General features: G+C 41.7%; 1 protein-coding gene across 2 annotated transcripts in view; it reads right to left on the bottom strand.

The window, feature by feature from the left end:
- Positions 1–2,370: 2,370 nt before the first annotated feature.
- RAB7A (RAB7A, member RAS oncogene family) overlaps positions 2,371–24,700 on the bottom strand; it is a 35,201-nt gene continuing 12,871 nt past the window's right edge. For both annotated transcript variants that reach the window (XM_084886948.1, XM_084886947.1), the window contains 5 exons: positions 19,537–19,597; positions 17,134–17,260; positions 9,011–9,229; positions 6,536–6,664; positions 2,371–2,876 (listed from right to left, as the gene is read on the bottom strand). In XM_084886948.1, the coding sequence (XP_084743074.1) occupies positions 2,781–2,876; positions 6,536–6,664; positions 9,011–9,229; positions 17,134–17,260; positions 19,537–19,589 (624 nt within the window). In that variant the 5' untranslated portion in view covers positions 19,590–19,597 and the 3' untranslated portion in view covers positions 2,371–2,780. The remainder of the gene's footprint in view (positions 2,877–6,535; positions 6,665–9,010; positions 9,230–17,133; positions 17,261–19,536; positions 19,598–24,700) is intronic.

Here is a 24,700-nt window from a genome sequence, read left to right as displayed (position 1 = left end):
GATGGGATATTAGGCTGATTAGTCCCAGATTGGGGTGTAAGCAGAGTTGAATATTAACTTCAGTCAGGATTGATTAGGGTCCGTATCTTGTTTTTAATATATTTTTATTGATTTCAAAGAGGAAGGGAGAGGGAGAGATAGAAACATCAATGATGAGAATCATTGATTGGCTGCCTCCTAAATGCCCCTCTCAAGGATCGAGCCCACAACCCCAGGCATATGCCCTGACCAGGAATTGAACTGTGACCTCCTGGCTCATGGATATTTGCTCAACCATTGAGCCATGCTGGCTGGGCAAGGGTCCGTTTCAATGGCATTTCAAGGGGACCATGTTTATAGGATGGCCATCAGTAACAAGATGAGGGTGAAGATCAGAGTCAAGGTCAGTTTACGATCAAGATTAAAATTAGGGTGAACTATTTAATGGGATCAGGGCCACCTACAAGGTTACATTCAAGCTTATTTCAAGGTAAAGTAGGTTAATGTTAGAATGATCATCAGTTTTAGAATGATGGTCAAGATCAGAAGTCAAGTTCCATTTTCATGTCATGTTCAAGATTAAGACCAAAGGAACAGAAGCCTGGTTTGTAGAGCTGAGCATCAAACCAGGTCCATATACCATAGCCCGAAGTTGGAGAGGATCTGTTTCTCTAGAAACCAAACAGAACACCAGTTAGGCCCAGCTCAGGGAATGGGACCAGAGAAGATTTAAGCCACAAACCCTTATCCATGGTGGAATTATAATGGTGAGCTCCTAAGAATGTTATTTTTAATGCAAGAAGTATGAACCAAGTACAGGAACAAGAAACCAACTGAGGAGCCTGAGAACCCAAAACTCTACACCAAAGTAGAATCCAAGAGCTATGTAAACATGGCAATTCTGCAAAACCTACACTCACCCACTGACCAAAACACTGTACTTTATAAAACTGGTTCTAGGTGGCCTCTCTTCAGTTGCAGTTGGTGGCTTACATATGCTAGAATACAGGGCCTCCCTGCCAAATCTCTCTCCTATAAAAGATCAGAAATCCAGAACTATGTAATTCTAAGGACCAGAAAATACACCAATTAAAAAACAAAACACAATACAACACATAGGCTAAGTTACATTCAGGCTGTGCCTGGTCCACAGGTCACCAGCAGTTTGTCGCTGCTCCTTGAAAGGGCCAATATGTTTTCCATCCAGACACCCCTCCCCCAATACCATGATTAAAAAGACAAAACAAAACAAAAAACCAAACTAGGGATAGGTACTGCAGGATTGGATACAAGAAGGCCTGTCTGTCTCAAAGAGCCACGTGTGCCCGGTTATGGGGGCTCTTCTGCTTAATGAAGCATTGGTTATGATTAGCTAGCACGATGTCTGCTGAGCCAATGGTCTAGGAGGAAAAAAGACAGGGAAAAGGCAGATGGTCTTTGCTCTTGTTACATTTTATTGGCATCACGTTCATCTCTTTACAGAAGAACTCGGCCCACACCCTAGAATGTAGACCTTTGAAAAAACGGAAGTGCTTCGTTAAGCAAGCTACAATGCAGGGGCAGATCCTAGGGAGGGCGCAAAACTGCCAGGGTTCCATACCAAAGAAACAGGTTAAGCATTAACGGGCAATATTGGGGAGAAGGGGGGGAAAAGGAGAAAAAGGTTTGCTAACCTAAGGATGCCACAACCCTGAAAGGAGTGCCTTCTAGAACAAAGGTAAAATCACTAGGACAGATCTGTTAGGATTTTCCTTTTCCTCATATAAGCAGGATGCTGATCTAATGGGAAGTTTCAAAGTGTGGAGGGGGGGGGGGGGATGAGAATTTTAACAACAGTCGTTTATCCACTGCACACACCACTGTATTATGCAAATCAACCTTTTGGAAATTTTAGATACAGAAGGGAACTAGATAGGCTTCCCCCTGGAGAGATGAAAAGCTTTTTGGCTCTTAAGTCTTTGATAAAAGGCATACGTAATTCTTGTGCCTACTGTACAGAATACTGCCTCTAGCTGGATTTCTGAATTCTGAGTTGGTAACAATCTGCAATCCAGACAGGGTTCAACCCTCCATCTTACATGCCTGCATTACAGGACTTAAACACATAATCCAAGAATTTCTTACACTAATTTATATATTTTTAATTGGTTGCATATATTAACATGTACTATAAGATTCTTTTCTAAGAAGCATTACATAATAAATGGATACTGTAAAAAGATCTGATTAGTTAAAAGTAACAAGCATTAACAGATACATACAAAACTCAGCCTGATCAGACTGGGTGTGAGCCTGTAATGAAGCATGGGGCACCAGCCTTCCCAAGTGATAGCCTTCACAGAGGGGGGAGGGGATGGGGTAAAAAGATCACAAGACCGTTTTTTTTTTAAAAAAAAAAATCAAGATAACTAATTAGACACAGATTAACTGTAAACAGTTCTCTCTTCCTGGTGGACGAAAAGAATAGGCTTCTGATTCAACTCTATACCAGAACAATTTCTACAGCCGGCCCATCCTGTTGCCACATGAGGGCGATGCAGTGGGTGAGCAGACCCTAATGGAGTCACCACAGGCCTGGGCTGCTGGAGTCTGTCTGCTGTGTCTCGTGTGTGTGTGTGTGTGTGTGTGTGTGTGTGTGTTGTATGGAGAGGTGAGTGTGTTTGGTGGGGTTTCTTTTGGCAGCTGGATATGAGATTACGTTATGTGTATGCTTTGTTTGGAAGAGGAGAGGGGAGTTGTGTTGGAAGGCCTAAGTGTGTTCTTGGTTGTGAAGGGCTCTGTGCTCTGCTCGGACTGCCCATTCAGCAACTGCAGCTTTCTGCCGAGGCTTTGGCTCGGTCGTTCTTGTCCAGTTTGATGGGTTCAGGAAATTCATTGTACAGTTCCACCTCTGTTTCCTGGTAAAGAGAGAGACAGAAAGGTTTGTTACTCAGGGCACTGGGGAATCCCTGTGGCATATTTCCACCTGGGCACAGCGGGTAGACTGGGGACAGACCTAGCAGTGAAGGGAGGGCTCTGGCAGAAGGCACCCAACCCTCAAAAGCTGAGGAAGAGGAAGAAAGGTTTGGTGATAATGCCAGGACAATGTGAAGAGAGAAATTCACAGGAACAGCAGTAATCAACACTGGGCATTCAGGACAGAGGCCCTGCCTCAGATCACAATCTGGTGGCTGGGAGACCACAGCCAGCTCACAGGTGCTTTCAGTGTGGTCTAGTCACCAACACAAAAAGAAGATGCCTGGACTTGGGCAACACTACAGGCAACCGTGAGCTAAAGCCGAGTGCTAGCTGCCTCTCGGTTCCAAACAATCCTCCAGTTCTCTGTTTGCCACTCAGTTTTCTGGACTTAGGGTCTCTTTTCTTTTACCCCCAAAGGTTTAGGAGAGTTGTTTCCAAATGCTGCATGTTTAGAAACCGGCTGTGGATGAATTTTATCACCATATGTGGTAAGGAGGGACTGTGGCAATTTAGTGGGACTTTTGCTGAATTAACATTTTTCCAATGGGGAGCAGGCTTCTACTTCTTAGTGTAGGAAAACTATTTGTCACTTAAGCACTGAGTACCAACCAGTGTGCCAGGAACTGTTCTTAGGATCTGGAGTTTGAAGCAGGAATGTTTCTATTCATTAAAAGTTCCCTTGGGAAAATGACTCCATTCACAATAGCTATAGTAAGTTAAAAAAGAGAGAGAGAGAGAGAGCGCGCGCACGCGTGCGAGCGCGAGCGCCCTGTCTCCACCTGACATTCCTAACCCTTGCCAACCACCTATCTACTTTCTTAACAGATTTGCCTATTTTGTACATTTCATTTGATGGACGTTTGGACTGTTTCCACGCTTTGGCTATTATAAATAACACTTTTATGAACATCTGAGTACAAATTTTTGTGTGAATCTGTTTTCATTTCTCTTGGGTATATACTTAGGAGTGGAATTGTTGGATCATATGGTTATCTTACGTTTAAGTTTTTGAGGAACGATTTTCCAAAGTGGCTGCACCATTTTACATTCCCACCAGTACATGGGAATACATTTAATATGAAAGGCAAAGGTTCTGAAAAATTAGATAATCTTACTGAAGCATATAACACAAGGCCTAAAATAGCTATTAAAGAATGAATGTTTGTATCCCTTCAAAATGAGTATGTTGAAGTTCTAATACCCAATGTGATCGTATTTGGATTAAAAGAAAGTAATAAGGTTAAAGTGAAATTGTAAGGGTGGGGCCCCTGATTTGACAAGATAATGTGCCCTTATAAGACACATCAGAGTTCTCTCTGTCTCTCCCCACTATTCTCCCCACCCCTCTGCATGTTCATACAGGAAAGGCCAAGTGAGAACAAAGGAAGATGGTGGCAGTCTGAAGAGATGAAGAGAAAAAGAATTTTCTGGCACCTTAATTATGATCTTTTGGCCTCCAGAATTGAGAGAAAATAAAATTTTGTTGTTTAAGTTACCCAGTCTGTATTTTGTTATCGTTCCCGGAAGAAACTAATACAACAGCTATAATGCAATTCCAATCAGAATCTCAGTAAGGTTTTATTTTCAGGAAGGGTGAGGAAAGAAAAATGTGGAACTAAAATAAAATCCTTAGTCTTCGTCTAAATGGAAAATGTACCAAAATTGCCAATAAACAAAAAACAAAAAACACACACAACCCATACATAAACAGGACTGTGAAGGGAGACTTGGTCAGAACATACTATAATGATAGTCAAAGAACAGATAACAGAACAGACTGGGAAGACCGGTGTGTGTATATTTTAATATAACAAAGGTAATTTTTCAACCCAGTGGGGAAAATGGTTTAATTAACAATTACCTACTAATATTTGAGATAATTGGCTATCCCTCTGAAAGAAAAAGGTGAGTCTCTGTTTCCTGCCATAAGCCAAAATAAATTCCACCTGAATAAGAAAACACGTGAGCTAGACATAGGAAACCCAGAAATTTAAAATGACATACCTATCTAAAAAATTACTTTTTCCCTATGTATAAGGAGATGTATGTATGTATACATATCTATATACATACCCTATACTTTATATATAGTATATAAAACAGCAGAGTTGGGGGAAAAATTACTTCCAATATGGGTGAAGTTAATTTCAGTTCACAAAGAGCTCATGAGAACTGACAGGTGTCCAGGTAGTGCTGTGCTGGCTACCTGTAAAACCCAAAGGTTGGCAGAGTGTCAGCAGAGTTACAGATGATGCCTACCACCTGCTGACAAGGAGATAAAAGAAAACTTGCATTGCTAGTGGGAACTAAAGTATTACTAACCTCGGGGAAAGCAATCTGGTGTCATCTCTTAAATGATATATCTCTTAAATTTAACAATCTCACTCCTGAGAGGCTAGTTTATAAAATACAAGCAATATAGTAAGGCTATCAAGACAGCAATATTCGAAGAGAAAAACTCCAACAGTGATGGTAGTCAACAGGGAACTGGTGGAAAACAATTTCTCATACATATTTAGTTTTGCATGCAATCGGAAAAAAACAATAGGTTATTAATCTAAGTGTGAGAGTGGGTTACAGGCAGGGGGAAAGAAGGAGACAAAAAGGCAGCCTGCGTCCTGGTCAGGTCCTTCCTGCTGTATCAGTATTTCTCAGTGGAGTCTCCTGGCATTTTGGGTGGACCAATTCTTCGTTGGAGAGGGCTGTCCCTTTTCATTATGGAATAAATGCCCCTAGTCTTTGGACAACTCATTCCAAATCTCTCCCTGCTCACAGGTCCGAAGCCCTTTCTCTCTAAGACCGGCTGCCATCTATAGTTTCCTGGAGCAAGCAGAACCCGCTGGCCCTTGACCACCACCATGTGCTCCCTCAAATGTTCTCCGCCTGCCCGATGTGCACCTCCCCTCCGACAACCCCTCAATCTGTGCCTAACTGCCACACATGATTGACAGGGCTTCATGACTTGCCTTACTGGCCCTAATGAAGCTGCTAAAATGAAAAACCTTCAACTCCCCCATGACAACACCTACCATTTTATCTGTGAGTAGCTGAGTGAATAACACAAGAAGGAAAATGCAGGAAAATTTTACTCAAGGAATAAATTCCTAGAGCTTCTGGTTAACCTTTCTGATGACAAAAGTCCGTCTCATTTAATCAGTATAACCACTGTGCAAACCTGCTATTCTCATTTTAGAGATGAGGAGATGGAAGCTCATAAATGATCAACTAGATCTGATGATGGGGGATGGAACTGGGATTCAATTTCAAGTTTATCCCCTCCATAAACAGGAGTAATCCCAACAGGGGCCTCCAAGTGGCCTGATCTCCTTAGCATGGGAAGACAACGAGAACATGCCCAGCCAAACAAGGGTAGCCTCCGCTGAAGTCCTCACTGCCCTGCATTATTCAGGTTATTCATGAACAAGTGGCATTTCTAGAAGCTTTAGCAGAATGTGCCATTACTTCCCATATAAACATTTCCTGGCTACATGGAAAAGAGAGTCGGCTAGGAAAGAAGATATAGAATAAGGAAGCCAGGCAGGATCTGGGTCAATGGCCAGTCATCACCCAGGGAGCCAGACAGCTGCCAGAGACCCACCTGTTTAAGTGCATTCCGTGCAATCGTCTGGAATGCCTGCTCCACGTTGATGGCCTCCTTGGCACTGGTCTCAAAGTAGGGAATGTTGTTTTTGCTGTAGCACCAGGCCTGTGCTCGTTTCGTGGCCACCTGGAAGAGGAAGCAGGGTATGTGTACTCACATTAGAAGCAGTTAGCACTGACTCAATCCTTCCCAGGGAGGATTCTAGTCCCTAGCCTACAGGTAGCACAGGCATGAGGATGTGCAGTGGGTTGGGGATGGAGAGACCTGCTGGCTATGCATTGTATAGCTAGGATTCAAACTCAAAGCCCGTTCTGTCTACAACCCATGGCTTTTGACCCTTTGCTACACATAAAAGCAACTTGTGAAGGGAATAAGAAGCCAGCCCAGGAAGAAATGAATCGTCTCTCCTGGGGATTCAGGAAATGCCTAACAGCTTGGTCTTAAGGTCTGCAGTCCCTTCCCCATTACTGCTAATGTTACGTCACCTGTGCCACACACCAACGTGCCAAAGAATTCTGCAGCTCTCAACAACACTCTTGCCTCTCACATCCTAATTCCGTTCTCCTACCCCAGGCTATTTTCAGGTACAAGAGCAGGACTAATTTACTTAGGAAAAAGAGATCAACGGTCAGAAATAAACCTAGCTATGATTAAGAAAAAGTCTATGTTCCCAAGAGAAATGATACATGAAAGTAAACCAGAGTAATTTTACTCAAAGCTCAAAGCTATCTTCTACACCAATGAAGATCTAGGCAGGTCCTTGAGGCATTGGGAGAACACTTGAGAATGACAAAATCTAACTCCTTTTATTTTAAATATATTTTTATTGACTTCAGAGAGGAGAGAGAGAGAGAGAAACATCAATGATGAGAAAGAATTATCAATCAGCTGCCTCCTGCACATCCCCTAATGGGGATCGAGCCTGCAACCCAGGCATGTGCCCTGGCTGGGAATTGAAACACAATCTCCTGGTTCATAGGTTGATGCTAAACCACTTAGCCATGCCAGCTGGACCCAATTCCCTCCTTTTAAGTGCAGAAAGGGAACTGAGGCTCAGAGGCCAATGATAATAGCCCAATATCAGAGCCAGCTGGGCCAGCATTGGGATTTAAACCAGGTCTCCTGTGCCCTGATCCTTACAGGCTGCTGGTCTAAGGGTAGCTCACACTCTCACGTGAAAATACTAGAACAATTCTGGGCTTAGCACAGAACCCTTCAAATTCACACGGTCCCTTAGAAGCAAGTGTCTCTCACAGGAGAGGAAATACTTTCAAATTAACAATGCAGCCTGACTGGCGTGGGCCAGTGGTTGAGCGTTGACCTATGAACCAAGAGATTGCAGTATGATTCCTGGTCAGGGCACATGCCCAGGTTTCAGGCTTGGTCCTTGGGGAGCCTGCAGAGGGCAGCCAATCAATGATTCTCTCTCATCATTGATGTTTCTATCTCTCCCTCTCTCTCAGTAATAAAAAATAAAAAATAAAAAAGGCAGGGCAGGGCCTCTTTAGGGGGTTAAAAAAAAAAAAAGAGCGAATGAGCCAGACTTTTAAGTTAAGTTAAATTCTGACTTTATTTATTTTTGTTAATCTTCACCTGAGGATATTTTTTCCATTGATTTTCAGAATGGAAGACAGGAAGGGTGAGAGAGAAACATAAATGTCTGAGAGAGACATCAATTGGTTACTTCCTGCACAGGCCCTTTGGTGTGCAGGTTTTTGCTCTAACCTAGTGGTCGGCAAACTGCAGCTCATGCAACTCTTTGGCCCCTTGAGTGCTCTAACATCACTTCTTCAAAACAGACTTGCCCAGGCCGAAAATCAATTTCTGTGCATGGGCCACGAAGTTTCAATCGCACTGTACGTGTGCACCTGCACGTGGTATTTTGTGGAAGAGCCACACTCAAGGGACCAAAGGGTTGCATGTGGCTCGTGAGCCGAGGTTTGCCAACCCCTGTTCTAACCAGTCAGTAACACTTGCCAGGGTAATTCTGTCTTTAAATCCAAAAGACCAAATTGCAAAATACCACATAGCCTCAAGTCAAATTGTTTCCTAGGGCGGACCATGAGAGGTGGCCAATGCAGGCAGCACCACAGCATGGACTTGCTGCTTTGCTGGCATTACTTCAAAGGGAACACCACTGCAGACTTCACAGTCCCTATTTCACCACAGGGAAGACAAGATGGCATGCCTTTTCCAAGTTAGACAGCAAGACCCCATTCCAAGGGCTGAGCACGTAACTCATTAGCCATTCCTTCCTCCACCCCTGATGGAGGCACACAGACATACAGGGTACTGATACTTGAGGCATGAGGCATGTGGCATTATACCAATCAAAGCTGAAAACAGCACCTGCCATCCCAAACTTAGCTGTCACTTTAAGACAGCTTTTTCTATGATCCGACAGCCATAACCTACATGAGGGTAGATTCATAAGCCTCCACATTTACGATTCCCACCACATTTAGCACTTACTTGTCTGTTTTCAAGGTCAATCTTATTTCCCAACACCACGAAAGGAAAGTTTTCAGGATCCCGAGGACTGGCTTGGATGAGAAACTCATCTCTCCAACTATCGAGGGTTTTGAACGTGTTGGGGGCAGTCACATCAAATACCAGGACGCAGCAGTCTGCACCTCTATAGAAGGCCACACCAAGAGACTGGAACCGTTCCTGTCCTGCTGTGTCCCAGATCTGTGGGAGACAAAACATTATTCCTTGGGGTAGAAGCACCAGCAGTGAGGGAAGCCAGAGGATGTGAGATGGATTACAGAGCCAGCCATAGACAAGCGACTTCAGAATCAGGAAAAGATTTCACTACCAGAGTATCTAAAACAATTCAGACAAATAGCGTAAACGTGAGTATGTGTGTCTATGAGGGGTAACATTGAATGTGAAATATAGGGCCCTAAATATTTTTATTTTAATCCAGGTGGTAGTCACATTGGTAGATATTTAAGTAAAATTCACACTACCGTATTTTCCGGCGTATAAGACGACCCCCTAATTTTACAGTTAAAACATAGGTTTAGGCCTATATTCGCTGTATAAGACTACCCCCCACTTCCGAGGCAACACCAGTTCTTTTTTTAATAGACCGCCTCTCTGACTCTGGCCAATCCAAGCAGGCTTTTTATGCATGCAAATTATACATGTTCTGTACCCGAAGCTACACTGTGTTCTAGTAAAAATTCTGCTCAGATTGGAAGTGGGGGGTAGTCTTATACAGCGAATATAGGCCTAAACCTATGTTTTAACTGTAAAATTAGGGGGTCGTCTTATATGCTGGAAAATACGGTATAAAAATGAACATTTATGTATTCTGGGGGTGAATATAGAGAGATGATTTCTCACTAAATTGTATATATAAATCTATGCATTTCACTGCATATAGTTTATCTAAAAAAAACAAACAACAACAACCAAACAGCTTGTTTATTATGTTTTATTTATACCTCAAATAAAAATCAAAGCAAAGAAAAACCCCTGACAGAGATAAAGGAAAGACAACAAGTACACATTCTAGACAATAGATGAAAGCTAGCTTTTAATCAAAAGAACACCAGACACTAGTGACCAGCGCAAGGTTCTCATCATACATTGACACGCTAGGTTCAGAGCAAGGGCGGATTTCTCACTGACCTAGATCTCTGACAGGGCCACCTGGTCAGCCTAGAGAGATGACAGTGTTCTGAGGAATAGCCACCTGGTTTAGGAGAGTGCCTGAGTCAGAAGCAGCATGCAGATACTTCCTGTTGACATGGTTCTTCAACTATTGGACCTACAGTCTGTTTATACGAAAACCACTTAGGACAACATGAAAATTTGGACCACTGTCATAACCCAAGTAAATTCCAACTTTATGTCCAAATCACCAGCCAACTCCCCCAAAGGCCTGGGGTTCGAACCAAATGGAGAATGGATTGGGCCACTTGTTTTATATCCAGAATCAGATTTTGCAAAAGGATGGCTGAGCTCCTCTGTGAAGCCCTTTTCAGGCAGTCAGTCCTGCCTCCCTGTGATCCTGAACACTTGGGAGAACATGTCAACTACACCAGGCCACAGACTAAGCTCCCCTCCAGGTAGGAGAAACCTCATGATATAAAATGAGGTAGGCTGCTTGTTTGACTATGTAAATAAATATGCATAATGGCAATGAAGTAGGACAAGGCAGTATTATGTGATAAATATTTCTTTATTACTACCAAGTTAAACAAAGCTCATGATGTTCTAAACCCAATACCGCCTAAAATGCTCTCCAAATGGAGTCCTAAAACATACTGTGTGATTCTAGACCGTAGGTTTACTGTTGGGAACTGGCTCAGATGACAGTGGCAAACAGAAGCAGAGCCATAACTTAAACACTGGAAGACTGGGAATGGCAGCATTAAAACCTTTGAAGAGCTGAAACCGGCTTGGCTCAGTGGATAGAGCATCGGTCTGTGGACTGAGGGGTCCCAGGTTCAATTCCGGTCAAGGGCATGTACCTTGGTTGTGGGTACATCCCCAGTAGGGGATTGCAGAAGGCAGCTGGTCGATGTTTCTCTCTCATCGATGTTTCTAGCTCTCTATCCCTCTCCCTTCCTTTCTGTAAGAAAATCAATAAAATATATTTAAAAAAACCACCTTTTAAGAAGCTTCAATAAAGCAACCCAACTACATAGGCTGAACACTCTCTCTCACAGATTGGTCAAAAGTAGACCAGGCTAATGGCAGGTTGGAAGGAGCTATTCTGGTTACCAATGTCAGTGCTGGGCAGGGAGCGTATCTCAGCTTTCTGTTGAATAATAATTCCCAGAAGTCCAAAGGTTACTCCTGTTAGGGCAGCTCTGAGAAGTCCACCTCATCCTTTCCTCTAATGTACATGGCCTTCCACAATCAGTACATGACCACATGGTCGAACCAGACTCTTGGACACACCTCTGGTAGCAGGGAGCCTGACTCTAGTAACTCACTCCCTTCCCAGGCAACTCTAACCAATACTCCACTACTCACACTGGGAAGAACTGTTCTACAATAGGACATGTCCAAGCAGCCATAAAGATCGGCCCTGATTGAAGGAATGGAGTTGGGAAGCTGTCATGAATGTCCTCATGTGGCATATAGCTCAAACGACTGGGTAATGGAAGCAGCCACTCAAATGATGATGTGGTGATGGCTTATATATAAGGATAAAGGGCAATAAAAGTCAAATTCCAATCTAATTATTCTATCTGCCTCTCAGCAGGGTGGGCAGACTAAATCCTGCCTGCCCCTAATATAATAAGCATTTAGTAAATACAAAGTAGGCAAAATAGGATCTCTATTGACAGATCAGGGACTGTTGGTGATGTTCACCTTTGTGATTTTCTGTTTTTTCAACATTCTACACTGAATATATATCTCTAAGGGTGACAAAGTAAGCCTTTTCTCATAAAAAAAGACTAAAGTGGGGGAGAATAAGAAAAATAGAAAGAGACAACTACTCCTAAAAAGAGAAAATAGGGAAGAAAAATTTTAAATGTAGGCTTGGACAAATAAAATATTTTTCCTTAGAGAAATAACATCGTTATGTAATTTGGATAATCAAAAGAAAAAACTCAATCACTTGGCGCCTACCCAGAAAACATCTTCACTAACTCATGTCTTATTCTAAGTACCCACATGGTAGGGTTTTATGTAGCTGAAACTTTATACCACACTTCACTCCACAAGCTCTCTCGTATCACTCCTCTGCCCCACAGAACACCAGTGTTCACCCCAGCAACAGCTCACATCTTTACTGTTGCTCAAAAAGTAGGAAAACTTAGTGAATAACTACATTCTTGTTTTATACAAAAACACTGTTGCCAATTTTCCATATTATAAGTAATTTAATAATAAACATTAACATAAAAGCCTTTCCTATATTTCAGATTGCTTTTTAAAAATATATATTTTATTGATTTTTTACAGAGAGGAAGAGAGAGGGACAGAGAGCTAGAAACATCGATGAGAGAGAATCATCGATCAGCTGCCTCCTGCACACCCCCCACCGGGGACGTGCCGGCAACCAAGGCACATGCCCCTGACCGGAACCGAACCAGAGACCCTTCAGTCCGCAGGCTGACGCTCTATCCACTGAGCCAAACCGGTTTCAGCCAGATTGCTTTTTTTTTTTTTTTTTAAATATATTTTTATTGATTTTTTATGGAGAGGAAGGGAGAGAGATAGAGAGCTAGAAACGTCGAAGAGAGAGAAACATCGACAAGCTGCCTCTTGCACACCCCCTACGGGGGATGCGCCCGCAACCAACATACATGCCCTTGGCCGGAATCGAACCTGGGACCTTTCAGTCCGCAGACCGACGCTCTACCGCTGAGCCAAACCGGTTTCAGCCAGATTGCTTCTTTATGATAGAATCACAAGAGGAGAACTATGTGAGAACTCTTGGGTGGAAGCAAATGGGTATCTGGAATTCCAGATACACAAGGAAGGCAAAGTAAGATTATTTTTTTTTTAAGTTGAAAAGTTGGGGAAGGGGGCAGTTATTCCTAGCAAGTTTCCAGAATTAATTTCCATGGTTGTGATCTTTCAAATTTTTAATATTTTAATTGAAACATTTTTTTTTCTACATTCAAAATATACCTACTACTCTAATAAATACTAACACTGCCATTTTAATGTTCATTTTCTCAAAGATGTAGTTTTATTGATTTCAGAGAGGAAGGGAAACAGAGAGAGATAGAAACATCAATGATGAGAGAGAATCACCGATTCTTCCTTTCAGGCCTCATCTTACCTGCCACTAAAAATCTCAGAATTTTAAACATTTGGTTACTGTATTTCATTTTCAGAAGTTATACTAACCTACATGACTTTAGTTTTTTTCTATGCAGAAGTGTGAGATTGCCTTAATTCTTTGAATATAAAAACACTCTGAAGTCACCATTTCCACTTGTTCTTCTTGCCTGTTTTCTTACTTGGATTATCTCTTATTGTAAGCTGCTAAAAGTTCCTGGAAAATATGTGAGGATCCTCAAGATCTAGGAAGATGATGCCTTTGTCCAAAGACGATGGCTTTCATTTACTTTTTTTTTTTAATATATATTTTATTGATTTTTTACAGAGAGGAAGGGAGAGGGATAGAGAGTTAGAAACATTGATGAGAGAGAAACATCGATCAGCTGCTACCTGCACCCCCCCCCCCCCCCCCCCCGATGTGCCCACAACCAAGGTACATGCCCTTGACTGAAATTGAACTTGGGACCTTTCAGTCCGCAGGTTGACGCTGTATCCACTGAGCCAAACCGGTTTTGGCTCATTTACTTTTAAGTCTTTTAAATTGGCTGCAAAAGCACAAGGGGGGGAGGGGGAGAGCACAAAGGCCGGCCTTTTGTTCACCTCTCAGGAACACATTCTCTAATCCACTCTTTCTGGACTCAACTCAGTGCCCTGTGGTTCTCCAGATGGTGTTTACTCCAGCACTCCAGGATCCCAGATTACTAGTGTGTGTGACTCTAGTATAATGGCTCCCAGCCCTGAGGGGCTAGGCTCTGACGTATGAATCAGTCCACAAGACTAGCAATACCACAGCTTGGTTCTCTAGGTCCGTTTCTCCTGGTGCTGGAAGCAGCACATGTGTGTAAAATCTTCAGGGGTACTTTATCCCCAGCACCCCAAAAGTATTCCATTTCATTCTGTCTTCTGTTGCTGTTGAGAACTTATCTGTTGGTCCTTTATAAGTAATCTGCCTTTTCTCTCTACTTGCTCTTTTTTTTATATATATAAATGTATCTTTTTATTTTATTTTTTTATTTTTAAAATATATATACATATATATATACACACATATATATATATATATATATATATATTTTTTTTTAATACTAAAATATATTTTATTGAGTTTTTACAGAGACAAAGAAAGAGGGATAGAAAGCTAGAAACATCGATGAGAGAGAAACATCGATCAGCTGCCTCTTGTACACTCCCTACTGGGGGATGTGCCCGCAACCAAGATACATGCTTTTGACTGGAATCGAACCTGGGACCTTTCAGTCCGCAGGCTGACGCTCTATCCACTTGAGCCAAACCGGTTTTTTTTTTTTGCTCAAACCGGTTTTCTAATTGCTCTTACAACTGCTTTTTAAGGTGTTCTGCAGTTTTGAGTTTTTTTTAGAGACAGTCTGCTCAGTTCTTACAGTTTACTGTTTTCTTCAGCTACTTTAATTTGCAGTTTTACTGTTTATTTCAATCACTATTTTTTCACTTCTATATTATAAGTATTCCATATCCCCATTTTTAAAAAAATAGTATCTCCTTTCATTGGGTTTCTATTCCTTTTTCAAAAGTCTCTAGTCATTGTGAACATTTTTTGTGGTATATTATTTCCTCATGTGGCTATGAGCTCATCTTATGTCTATGGCCTATAAGTGTCCCTACAGGGTAATCTCATCTTTGTTTTTGCCCACAGCGATAGGATTTATTCTACATTCTTCCAAAGATTTGTGTGCAGAGTATAAACTCAATACACAAATGAGCATACTGGGACTGAGATTCTCCAACAAGGAGGCAAAGCCCCACGCCTATATTTCACACACAAGCTTTGCCACTTTCTTTGGTCAAGGTGTTTGGTCCTGTTTTCACATCTTTCCAAAGTCCTAGACAAGTGTGTGGGTGCAGAGGTTTCCAAGGAGATTCTCAGTTCTAGCTCCCTCACCTTGTACAGTCACAACTCCTCTCTCTGCTTTGATACAACTCAAGTTCCTGTTATACAAGTGCAAATCACCACAGCAGGCGCCCCTGAGTTTATCACTGATTTTCAGTTCCCTCTTCTTTCCTGTAATCTGGACACTTTTTAAAGCTTGGCTTCTTTAAATTTGAATTATAGTATGAACATCTCCAGGTACATGTGTGGGGGAGGTGAGGAAGGAAGATCCAGGACACAGTTATTCTACACTGAGTGGCCAGATTATTATTATTATTTTTTTTAATTTATTTTTTATTAAATTATTATCTGTGTACATATTTTAACATTGCCCCCCCCCCCCATACATACCCTCCCTCCCCACTGAGTGGCCAGATTATTATGATCTCTGAATGCTTAATAATCTGGCCACTCAGTGTATTTGTATCTCAAATGGGTACTTTTGCTGGAGATCAACCACCTGTTTGCCCTGAGCTTTCTATTAGCCAGTGCAAAGGGAAAATGGATCAGGTGCATGATTTATAGTATCTTTAATATCAAATAAATGAGGTACTCAAGAGAAGTACACTGAGTGGCCAGATTATTATACTTTCAGAGATCATAATAACCTGGCCACTCAGTGTAGAATGACTATGTCCTGAATGTGAGTCAAGAAAGTATCAAATCCTGCCCCAGCTAGTTTGGCTCAGTAGATAGAGCATCGGCCTGCAGACTGAAGGGTCCCAGGTTTGATCTGGTCAATCCCCAGTAGAGGGTATGCAGGAGATAACCGATCAATGACTCTCCCATCATTGATGTTTCTATCTCTCTCTCTTCAATAAAAAAATATAATAAAAAAGAAATTATCAAATCCTTACTCTCTGGGATCATGTCATAGCTCAAGATCAACACATGTAAAAACTTACACCTATAACTTGTATCATTCAAACATTTCTGTGCTTGCTAGGATACAATGTATTTAACTCTAGAAACTCAGTCATCCAGAGACGTCATTTTATGTATGTATGTATGTATTTATTTTTAAAATATATTTTATTGATTTTTCACAGAGAGGAAGAGAGAGGGATAGAGTCAGAAACATTGATGAAAGAGAATCATCAATCAGCTGCCTCTTGACACCCCCTACTGGGGATGTGCCCACAACCAAGGTACATGCCCTTGACTGGAACTGAACCTGAGACCTTTCAGTCTGCAGGCCGATGCTCTATCCACTGAGCCAAACCAGTTTCGGCTGGAGACGTCATTTTAATAATATGGAGAGGAAACTTCTATGAAGGAAGAAGTTTCAAAACATCATCTAGACAAAAGGTGGAGACTTTAGGAAAGGTGTATATGTGACAAAGTGGCCTCAATAGAAGCACAGTCATGTGTACATGAGTTGGAAGAAACTAGCAGGAGTGAAGAATATTTTGTAGCCAGAATGCGAAGGCTTTCAAAAACCCATATAAGGAATCTATATTTTATCCTAACTGTAGAAAATAAAGCCCCTGAAAAATCAAGCTGATATATGAAACAAACAAACAAACAAACAAATAAAAACAAACAAAAAAACCAGATTGGCTTAACGGAAATACAACTTTGGCAGCTATCGATAAAACAAATTAAAATAATCTAGAAAAACAGGAAAACTATGTAATGATTGCTGCAAGAACCTAGACGGGAGACAAATTAGGTATTTTGGAGACACAAGTAGGGACCTGTGCTAAATTTAGCAATCAAAACAACCTAGAAAGTCCAAGTTAAATTTTTAGTATGTCTCACACTATATTTGAAACATGCTTGGTGTCTTGTATTTTATCTGGCAATTCTACCTGTAGCAAATGATCCATGAATATAATAGGATTTGAAGAACAGGAAGAGGAAATGTCTCAACATGAAGAAAGGGTTAAGATTCAATGAACTAAAGAGGCTTGTTGAGACGTGTGCTTACCTGCATTGTAACTAGTCTGTCATCCACCATCACCTCCTTTGTCAGAAAGTCTGCTCCTATTGTGGCTTTGTACTGATTACTGAATTTCTTGTTCACATACTGGTTCATGAGTGATGTCTTACCAACTCTGAAATTGGAGAAAAACCACAAGCATAAATCACCTAGGGAGGGAGCGAAGCTGATTCTGATACTTGCAGCTTTGAAGGAACCTGCCTGTTGTGAAGAACGGGAAACTGAGCTCACACACAGGGCAGACAGCAAAATTCCCAGCATTACTCATTTGAGTTTGTATTTTCTCCTGGGATAAAAACACAGGATACAAATGTGGGTCACATGTTCAAAGCTGTTATATACAGGGTGTCCACAAAAAAATGTATATACACTTAACAGCTAATAGCTTAAATGATGTTTCTTTCTTTTCAGAGTTAACACACTGGAATTAATCGTTATTCAAAGTGTGTATATATTTTTTGGGACACCCAGTATATGTATTTTATTGATTTTATGGAGTGGAAGGGAGAGAGGTGGGGGAAGGATGAGAAAGAAACATTGATTTGATTGGCTGTCTCCTGCACACACCCCAACCCGGGATCAAATCCACAACCTACCTATGTGCCCTGACCTAGAATTGAACCTACAATCTTTTGGTATATGGGATGATGCTCCAATCAACTGAGCCACACTGGCCAGGATACTGCTTATAAGTTTTGGTACAGACAATTCAGTAGGTAGAACTTTTTTTTTTCCCTTCCAGAAGGATGCCAGCAAATATACTCCAAAAATATCTCTGCTGTCTTGGGTGTCTCTCCATTTAATGGTTGTTATTCAGTCCAAAAAATAATAGCAAGAGACAGCCATTGGATTTGAGAGATACACAGGACAGTCAGCCAGCCAGCCGCTTCAAAGTTTCAAATCTAAAACAGAAAAAGCACCAATATTCCACCATACCAGAATCTACCTCAAAGTATGCTCTTCCAGACATGCTTTTCAATAAGAAAGTTAAACAAGAGGCCATGTATGATTTTTCTCCTGATGAGGTTAGGCAGGCAGGCTGGATATAATGCAAAAAGCCTTCCTCATGGCAATAACATCACCTTCCTTTCTCACAAAGGAGCACATTCCTTTTCATGTGCAGATGACCTGAAAATACAGACACAGCCTAAGGCACAATTCTCCAACCCAGACCACTTGAATCAGAAGTTCTAGGAAGCATTTGAAACCAAGGCCTGGTGTTTCTTTTCAGTCAAGTCTGACTAACACAGGACTAAAAGCAGCACACCAGAATCATCAGGAGAGTGGGTGTATGTGTGTGAGTGGGAGAGAAGGAAAGAGGAGGGGGAGGAGGGAGAAGAGAAAGAGGAAAGAAGAGAGGTGGGAGAGAGGCACACAGAGAGAGATAGAGAAATGAATTCTTGTATGTGCCCTGACTGGGACTCGAGCCTGCAACCTTGGCATGTTGAGATGACGCTCTAACCAACCGAGTGATCTGGCCAGGGCTAAATACTAACTTTTAAAAGGCTACTCAGATGATTGATTAAAAACCAGCCAGGGCAGAAAAATTGCTGCCTTTTTAAAGGAAGGGCAGGGATCATTGGGATAAGGAGGCACACCTGTATTCATTATTATTAATTTAAAAAATATAATATAGCCTCCAGAAGGTCTAAGCTTTCATAAATCACTTTAGATGCCAAGTTTAAAAAACCTCCCACAGAATCTTAGCAGTTACTAAATGGCAGATCTTGGATCAGAACCCATTTCCCTAGTCCCAGGCTCTTTCAAACCCTGAAACAGGCATAGCAGTAGGAGGATACTGCACATACTCCAAGCCCACATCTAGGGCACAATGCCAACAGCAACAAATATACATAAACAGAAGTCCCTAGTCCAGTGGTTGGCAAACTGCGGCTCGAGAGCCACAGTCAGCCAGTCAGCCGCTTCAAAGTTTCAAATCTAAAACAGAAAAAGCACCAATATTCCACCATAGCAGCTCTTTGGCCCCTTGAGTGTGGCTCTTCCACAAAATACCACATGTGGGCACGCGTGTACAGTGCAACTGAAACTCCGTGGCCCATGCGCAGAAGTCGGTTTTCGGCTCTCAAAAGAAATTTCAATCGTTGTAGTGTTGATATTTGGCTCTACTGACTTATGAGTTTGATTATTAGCTGAGTTCAAATAGTCACCCTTTTCCCAAAAATCATGCCAAAAATCAGAGAACATAGGGTTACATAACAAGGAATGATTCCAATTTCTATGGTGCCCCCAAATAGCAGGCAGACCGAGGGCCCTAAAGCCGCTGCAGTTAGAGAAGGAAGTGGCAATGCCAGCATGGCGGGCATGGGTTCCAAGGAAGTGAAGCTTAAATCCAAGACAATCTGTTAGGTCAAATTTATGAGAAACACTTACCCTGAATCTCCCAGGATGATAACCTTCAGCAACACTTTCTTCCTAGAGGTCATCCTTCAAACTAAAAGAAGAAAGAAAGCACTGTAAGTGGATGGAAAACACCAAGGTGAACCATTTTCCTTGGCACAAACACCTATGTAAGTGTCCCAGGAGAACTGTCCCTTCAACCCTCCTGCTGGCCATTTCCCCTACTATGTAGGGACTATTATGGAGACCAGTATCAGTCACTAGAACTCTGGTCCCCAAAGTTAGACAAAGGCACATGGCAGGGTCATCCTGCCCCTGGGGAGCAGCCTGAGAATGGATTGTCCCACTTGGATGTGGGATCCCATCTCAAGAAACCACTTTCCTTGCTGAACCATAAGAAGCAACTCCTCATCCATTCAAGTCTTATCATGAGATTGCAGAATCAGTCCCATCTTCAGACTCCAATGTAATTCTAGCTCTCTTGCTGTTTCCAGCACATTTACAGTTACTTCCTGGACTGGGTAGTGTCTTGAACCCCTCAAAGTCATCCATGAGGGTTGGAATCAGCTTCTTCCAAATTCCGGTTAGTGTTGCTATTTTGACTCTTCTCATGAATCATGAATGTTCTTAATGAAATCTAGAATGGTGACTCCTTTCCAGAAGGTTTTCAATTTACTTTGCTCATGTCCATCAGAAGAATCACTATCTAAGACTTGACAGTTAAAATTACTCCTTGGCCCATGTGCTGCAGAATGGATGATATGAAAACAACATGAATCTCATACATCTCTTGGGTGACCAGCTGCATTGTCAATGAGCAGTAATATTTAGAAAGCAATTTTTTTTTCTGAACAGTAGGTCTCAACACTGGGCTTAAAATATTCAGTAAACTATGTTGCAAACAGATGTGCTGTCATCCAGGTTTTTTTGTTCCATTTATAGAAGACAGGCAGAGTAGATTTAGCATAATTCTTAAGGGCCCTGGGATTTTTGCAAGTTTAAGTGGGCACTGGCTTCAAATTTACGTCATTAGCTGCATTAACCACCTACAACAGTCAGGCTGACCTTTGAGGCACTGACTTCTCCTCTTGCTATGAAGGTCCTAGATGGTAACTTCTTCCAATATAAGACTGTTTCATGTGCAGTGAAAATCTGTTTCGTGTAGCCACCTTCATTATTTTAGCTAGATCTTCTGGATAACTTGCTGCAGCTTCTATATCAGCACTTGCTGCTTCACCTTGCACTTCTGTTATAAAAATGGCTTCTTTTCTTAAACCTCACTGACTAACCTCTGCTGGCTTCAAACTTTTCTTCTGCAGTTTCCTCACCTCTCTGTCTTTATAGGATTGTTTTGAATTAGTCTTTGTCTTTTTTAAAATATATATCTTTTTATTTATTTGATAGGAAAGGAGAGGGAGAGACTTAATTGACAGTCCGCCTCCTACACTACCCCCGCTGAAGATAGAGCCTGCAATCATGGCATGTGCCCTGACTGGGAATTGAACCATTACCTCCTGGTTCATAGGTTGACACTCAACCACTGAGCAACACCGGCTGGGCTAGACTTTGTCTTAAGGGAATGTTGCAGCTGGTTTAATCTTCCAACCAGACCACTAAAACTTTTGCCACATCAGCAATAAGTCTGTTTGGTTTTCTTATCATCCTTGTGGTCACTGGAATACCACTTTTAATCTTCAAGAACTTTTTCTTTGTTTGCAGGCGCAAGAGGGTGAACTTTCGACCTATCTCAGCTTTCAAACGTGCCTTTCTCACTGAGCTTAATTGTTTCTAGCTTTTGATTAAAAGTAGGAGACATGTGACACTTCCTTTTACTTGAACACTTAAGAGGCCATTGTAGAATTATTAATTGGCTAATTTCAATACTGTTGTATCTTAGGGAATAGAGAGGCCCAAGGAGAGGGAAAGGCAATGATGACTGATTGCTGGAGTAGTAAGAATACACACAATGTTTACCGATTGCATTCACCCTCTTATTTATATGGGCATGCTTTATGGTACCCCACCCAAACAATTACAATATTAACATCACAGATATTATTGTATAATAAATCCTATAGAATAAAAGGCTAATATGCAAATCGACCGAAAGGTGGAACAACCGGTCGCTATGATTCCCACTGATCACCAGGGGGCAGACACTCAATGCAGGAGCTGCCCCTTGATGATCAGTGTACTCCTTCAGGGAGAGCACCGTTCAGCCAGAAGCCAGGCTCATGGCTGGCAAACACAACACAGTTGCAGGAGCTTCTCCAGCCTCCACAGCAGCACTAAGGCTATCTGACTGCCGGCTTAGGCTTGCTCCCCATCAGTCAGATATCCCTCAAGGGCTCCTGGACTGTGAGAGGGTACAGGCTGGACTGAGGGAAATCCCCCACCCCCTGTGCATGAATTTCATGCACTAGGCCTCTAGTATATTAATAATGAACAATTTTGAAATATTGAGAGAATTATCAAAATTAACAGAGACATGAAGTAAATGTCGGAAAAATTGCGCTAATAGATTTGCTCAAAACATGGTTATCACAAACCTTAAAATTGTATCAAACAAACACCCTCTCCTCCCAATATCTGCAAAGCACTATAAAGAGGTATGAGTTTATATTCCAAACTACCTGTTAAACAACCATCTTCCTCCCAAGGGACTGCCTTGACCAGGGTTTAAGAGTCTCATCCCAAGGTCTGGTATCACACTTTGGACTAGAGATCAGAATATCACACTTGGGGCAAATTTCAAATCCAAAGAAGGGTGAATTAAGGGAAAGGATAAATAGAAGATGAGAAGCTTTACAAAGAAATTCTTGAAGATTATTTAAGAAAGTCATTAATTTTGAGGATGGGAAAAGGGATTTCTATAACTGGGTTTAGTGAGTTTCACTAGTGTACTCAGTATTATTAACAATATCAGAAAGAAAGAAAGCAGGAAACAAGCTCCCTAGTCCTGTATGACAGATTTCATGTTTGTTCCATTTGCCTTTTTGCTTACAGAGGCTGCAGGCTTGTCTGTGTGGCCATCTTGTCAGGCTGACCCTGTTGGGCAGCAAGGAGCGTTTCCTCGTCTGCAAATCCCAGTGGGAGAAACACAAGAAACGACCCGAGGATGCAGTGCACAAGTCCCATAAATCCCCACTATAGCAGTCACAAAGCCTCAGCACGCAATTTAGTATTTTATTTCTCTCACATTTTCACTTAGGGCTTGCTAAATATTTGGAGGTTGTTGCAAATGTCGATCAATAGTTGATCCTAAGAAATCACACATCTGGTTTCACTAGGACATAAATGGTTTTAAACTGATAAAAGGTTAAGAGATATGCTTTTGGCCCTAACTGGTTTGGCTCAATGGACAGAGTGTCAGCCTATGGACTGAAGGGTCCCAGGTTCGATTCCGGTCAAGGGCATGTACCTTGATTGCAGGCACATCCCCAGTAGGGGGTGTGCAGGAGGCAACTGATGGATGTTTCTCTCTCATTGATGTTTCTGACTCTCTATCCCTCTCCCTTCCTTCTGTAAAAAAATCAATAAAATACATTTTTTTAAAAAGAGAGATGTGTTTTTTAAAACCAAAAAGTCATCAGTAAAATGTTGCTTCAATGGCACGAAAGAAAGTCTTTTTTGCATCAAATTGTAACTGGCAATGAAAAGTGGATTTTGAGAATCTGAAATGCACAAAATCATGGGTTGATCCAGGTCAAACATCAACATCACCTACAAGGCCAAATCACTTCTGAAAGAAGACAATGCTCTGCGTTTGGTGGGATCAGGAAGCTGTGGTATTATGAGCTTCTAAAATCCGGTAAACAGTTAATATTGATCACTAATGACAACAAATAATCAATTTGAACTATGCTTTGATTGTAAAACGACCAGAATGGTCCAGAAGACACCGCAAAGTAATTTTGCTTCATGATAACGCACCATCACACACTTCAAAACCAGTTAAAGACACGTAAAAAGATCTTGCTTGGGAAGTATTAACGCACCTGCTGTGTTCACCAGACCTTGCTCCTTCAGATTACCACTTGTTCTGATCGATGGTACACACACTTTCTGAGCTGCACTTCAAAACGTACGATGACACACACACTTTCTGAGCTGCACTTCAAAACGTACGAAGAGGTGGAAAATTGGGTCTCTGAATGGTTTGCCTCAAAACAAGAAAAGTTCTATTGGGACGGTAGCCACAAATTACCTGAAAGATGGCGGAAATGTGTAGCTAGCAATGGACATTACTTTGGATAAAGCACTTTTGATGTTTCTCTTAAAATTATTGTGTTTTTCTTTGATTACAAAATCTGCACTTCCTTGGAAATGAACATTTTAGGTAACATTCATTATTCTGATTATATACAAACATCTTCTAAAACATTTCTAGAATAAGGTATATTCAGAACACATCTTCTTTCTTCTGCTATCAAACCAAACCTCAACAGTGTGCTTTAGAAAGAGTTCCCTAGAAGAACAGCCATTTTGGTGACAAACACTAACAGTATTCCATATGCTGAATTGATTCTTTCCCTCAAGTACCTTTCTTGTGTAACCAATCAAAATGTAGAATTTCTCTTCACTAGCCTGGAGTTATCATCACTTTTCTCATCTCTGAAGCAGAGAAGTAAAATAACCATGTAGACAGACACAATAAGGAAACACCAAGCAGGTAAAAAGGTCAGGGAAAATACCTTTCAAGGATCTAGGCTGGGCAGGGTTAGGGAGGGCAGAAAAGGCCTGACAGACAATACAAAGGGGTGTGTGTGTGTGTGTGTGTGTGTGTGTGTGTGTGTGGCGCAAGGAGGGGAGGGGGGGAGGCTGAGAACAAAAGCATGGGAAAAAACAAGAGCAGGGAAGAGTAGTGAGGTGGGGGTCAGTGGGCCATTTCAAAGTCTGAATTTCTGTGAGGAGGACAATTTTGCATGGTGATCAGAAACACAATTACAGCTCAAGTGGAGGTGAAGCCATAAAGGTAACAGTGTAAAATGCAGGGAATTAAACTGAACCAGGAGTTTAATCAAATAAGGTAGAGCTGGAATTATCAGGACTGAAGGGTCCCAGGTTGGATTCCGGTCAAGGGCACATGCCTGGGTTGCAGGCTCAATCCCCAGTAGGGGGCATGCAGGAAGTAGCTGATCAATGATTCTCTCATCATTAATGTTTTTAAAAAAATATATTTTATTGATTTTTTATA

The sequence above is a fragment of the Pipistrellus hanaki genome, assembly GCF_964339955.1.
Source record: "Pipistrellus hanaki genome assembly, chromosome: 6".
NCBI lineage: Eukaryota > Metazoa > Chordata > Mammalia > Chiroptera > Vespertilionidae > Pipistrellus > Pipistrellus hanaki.
The sequence above is the reverse complement of the archived record's forward strand: the minus strand, read 5'-3'. Positions and strand labels throughout refer to the sequence as shown.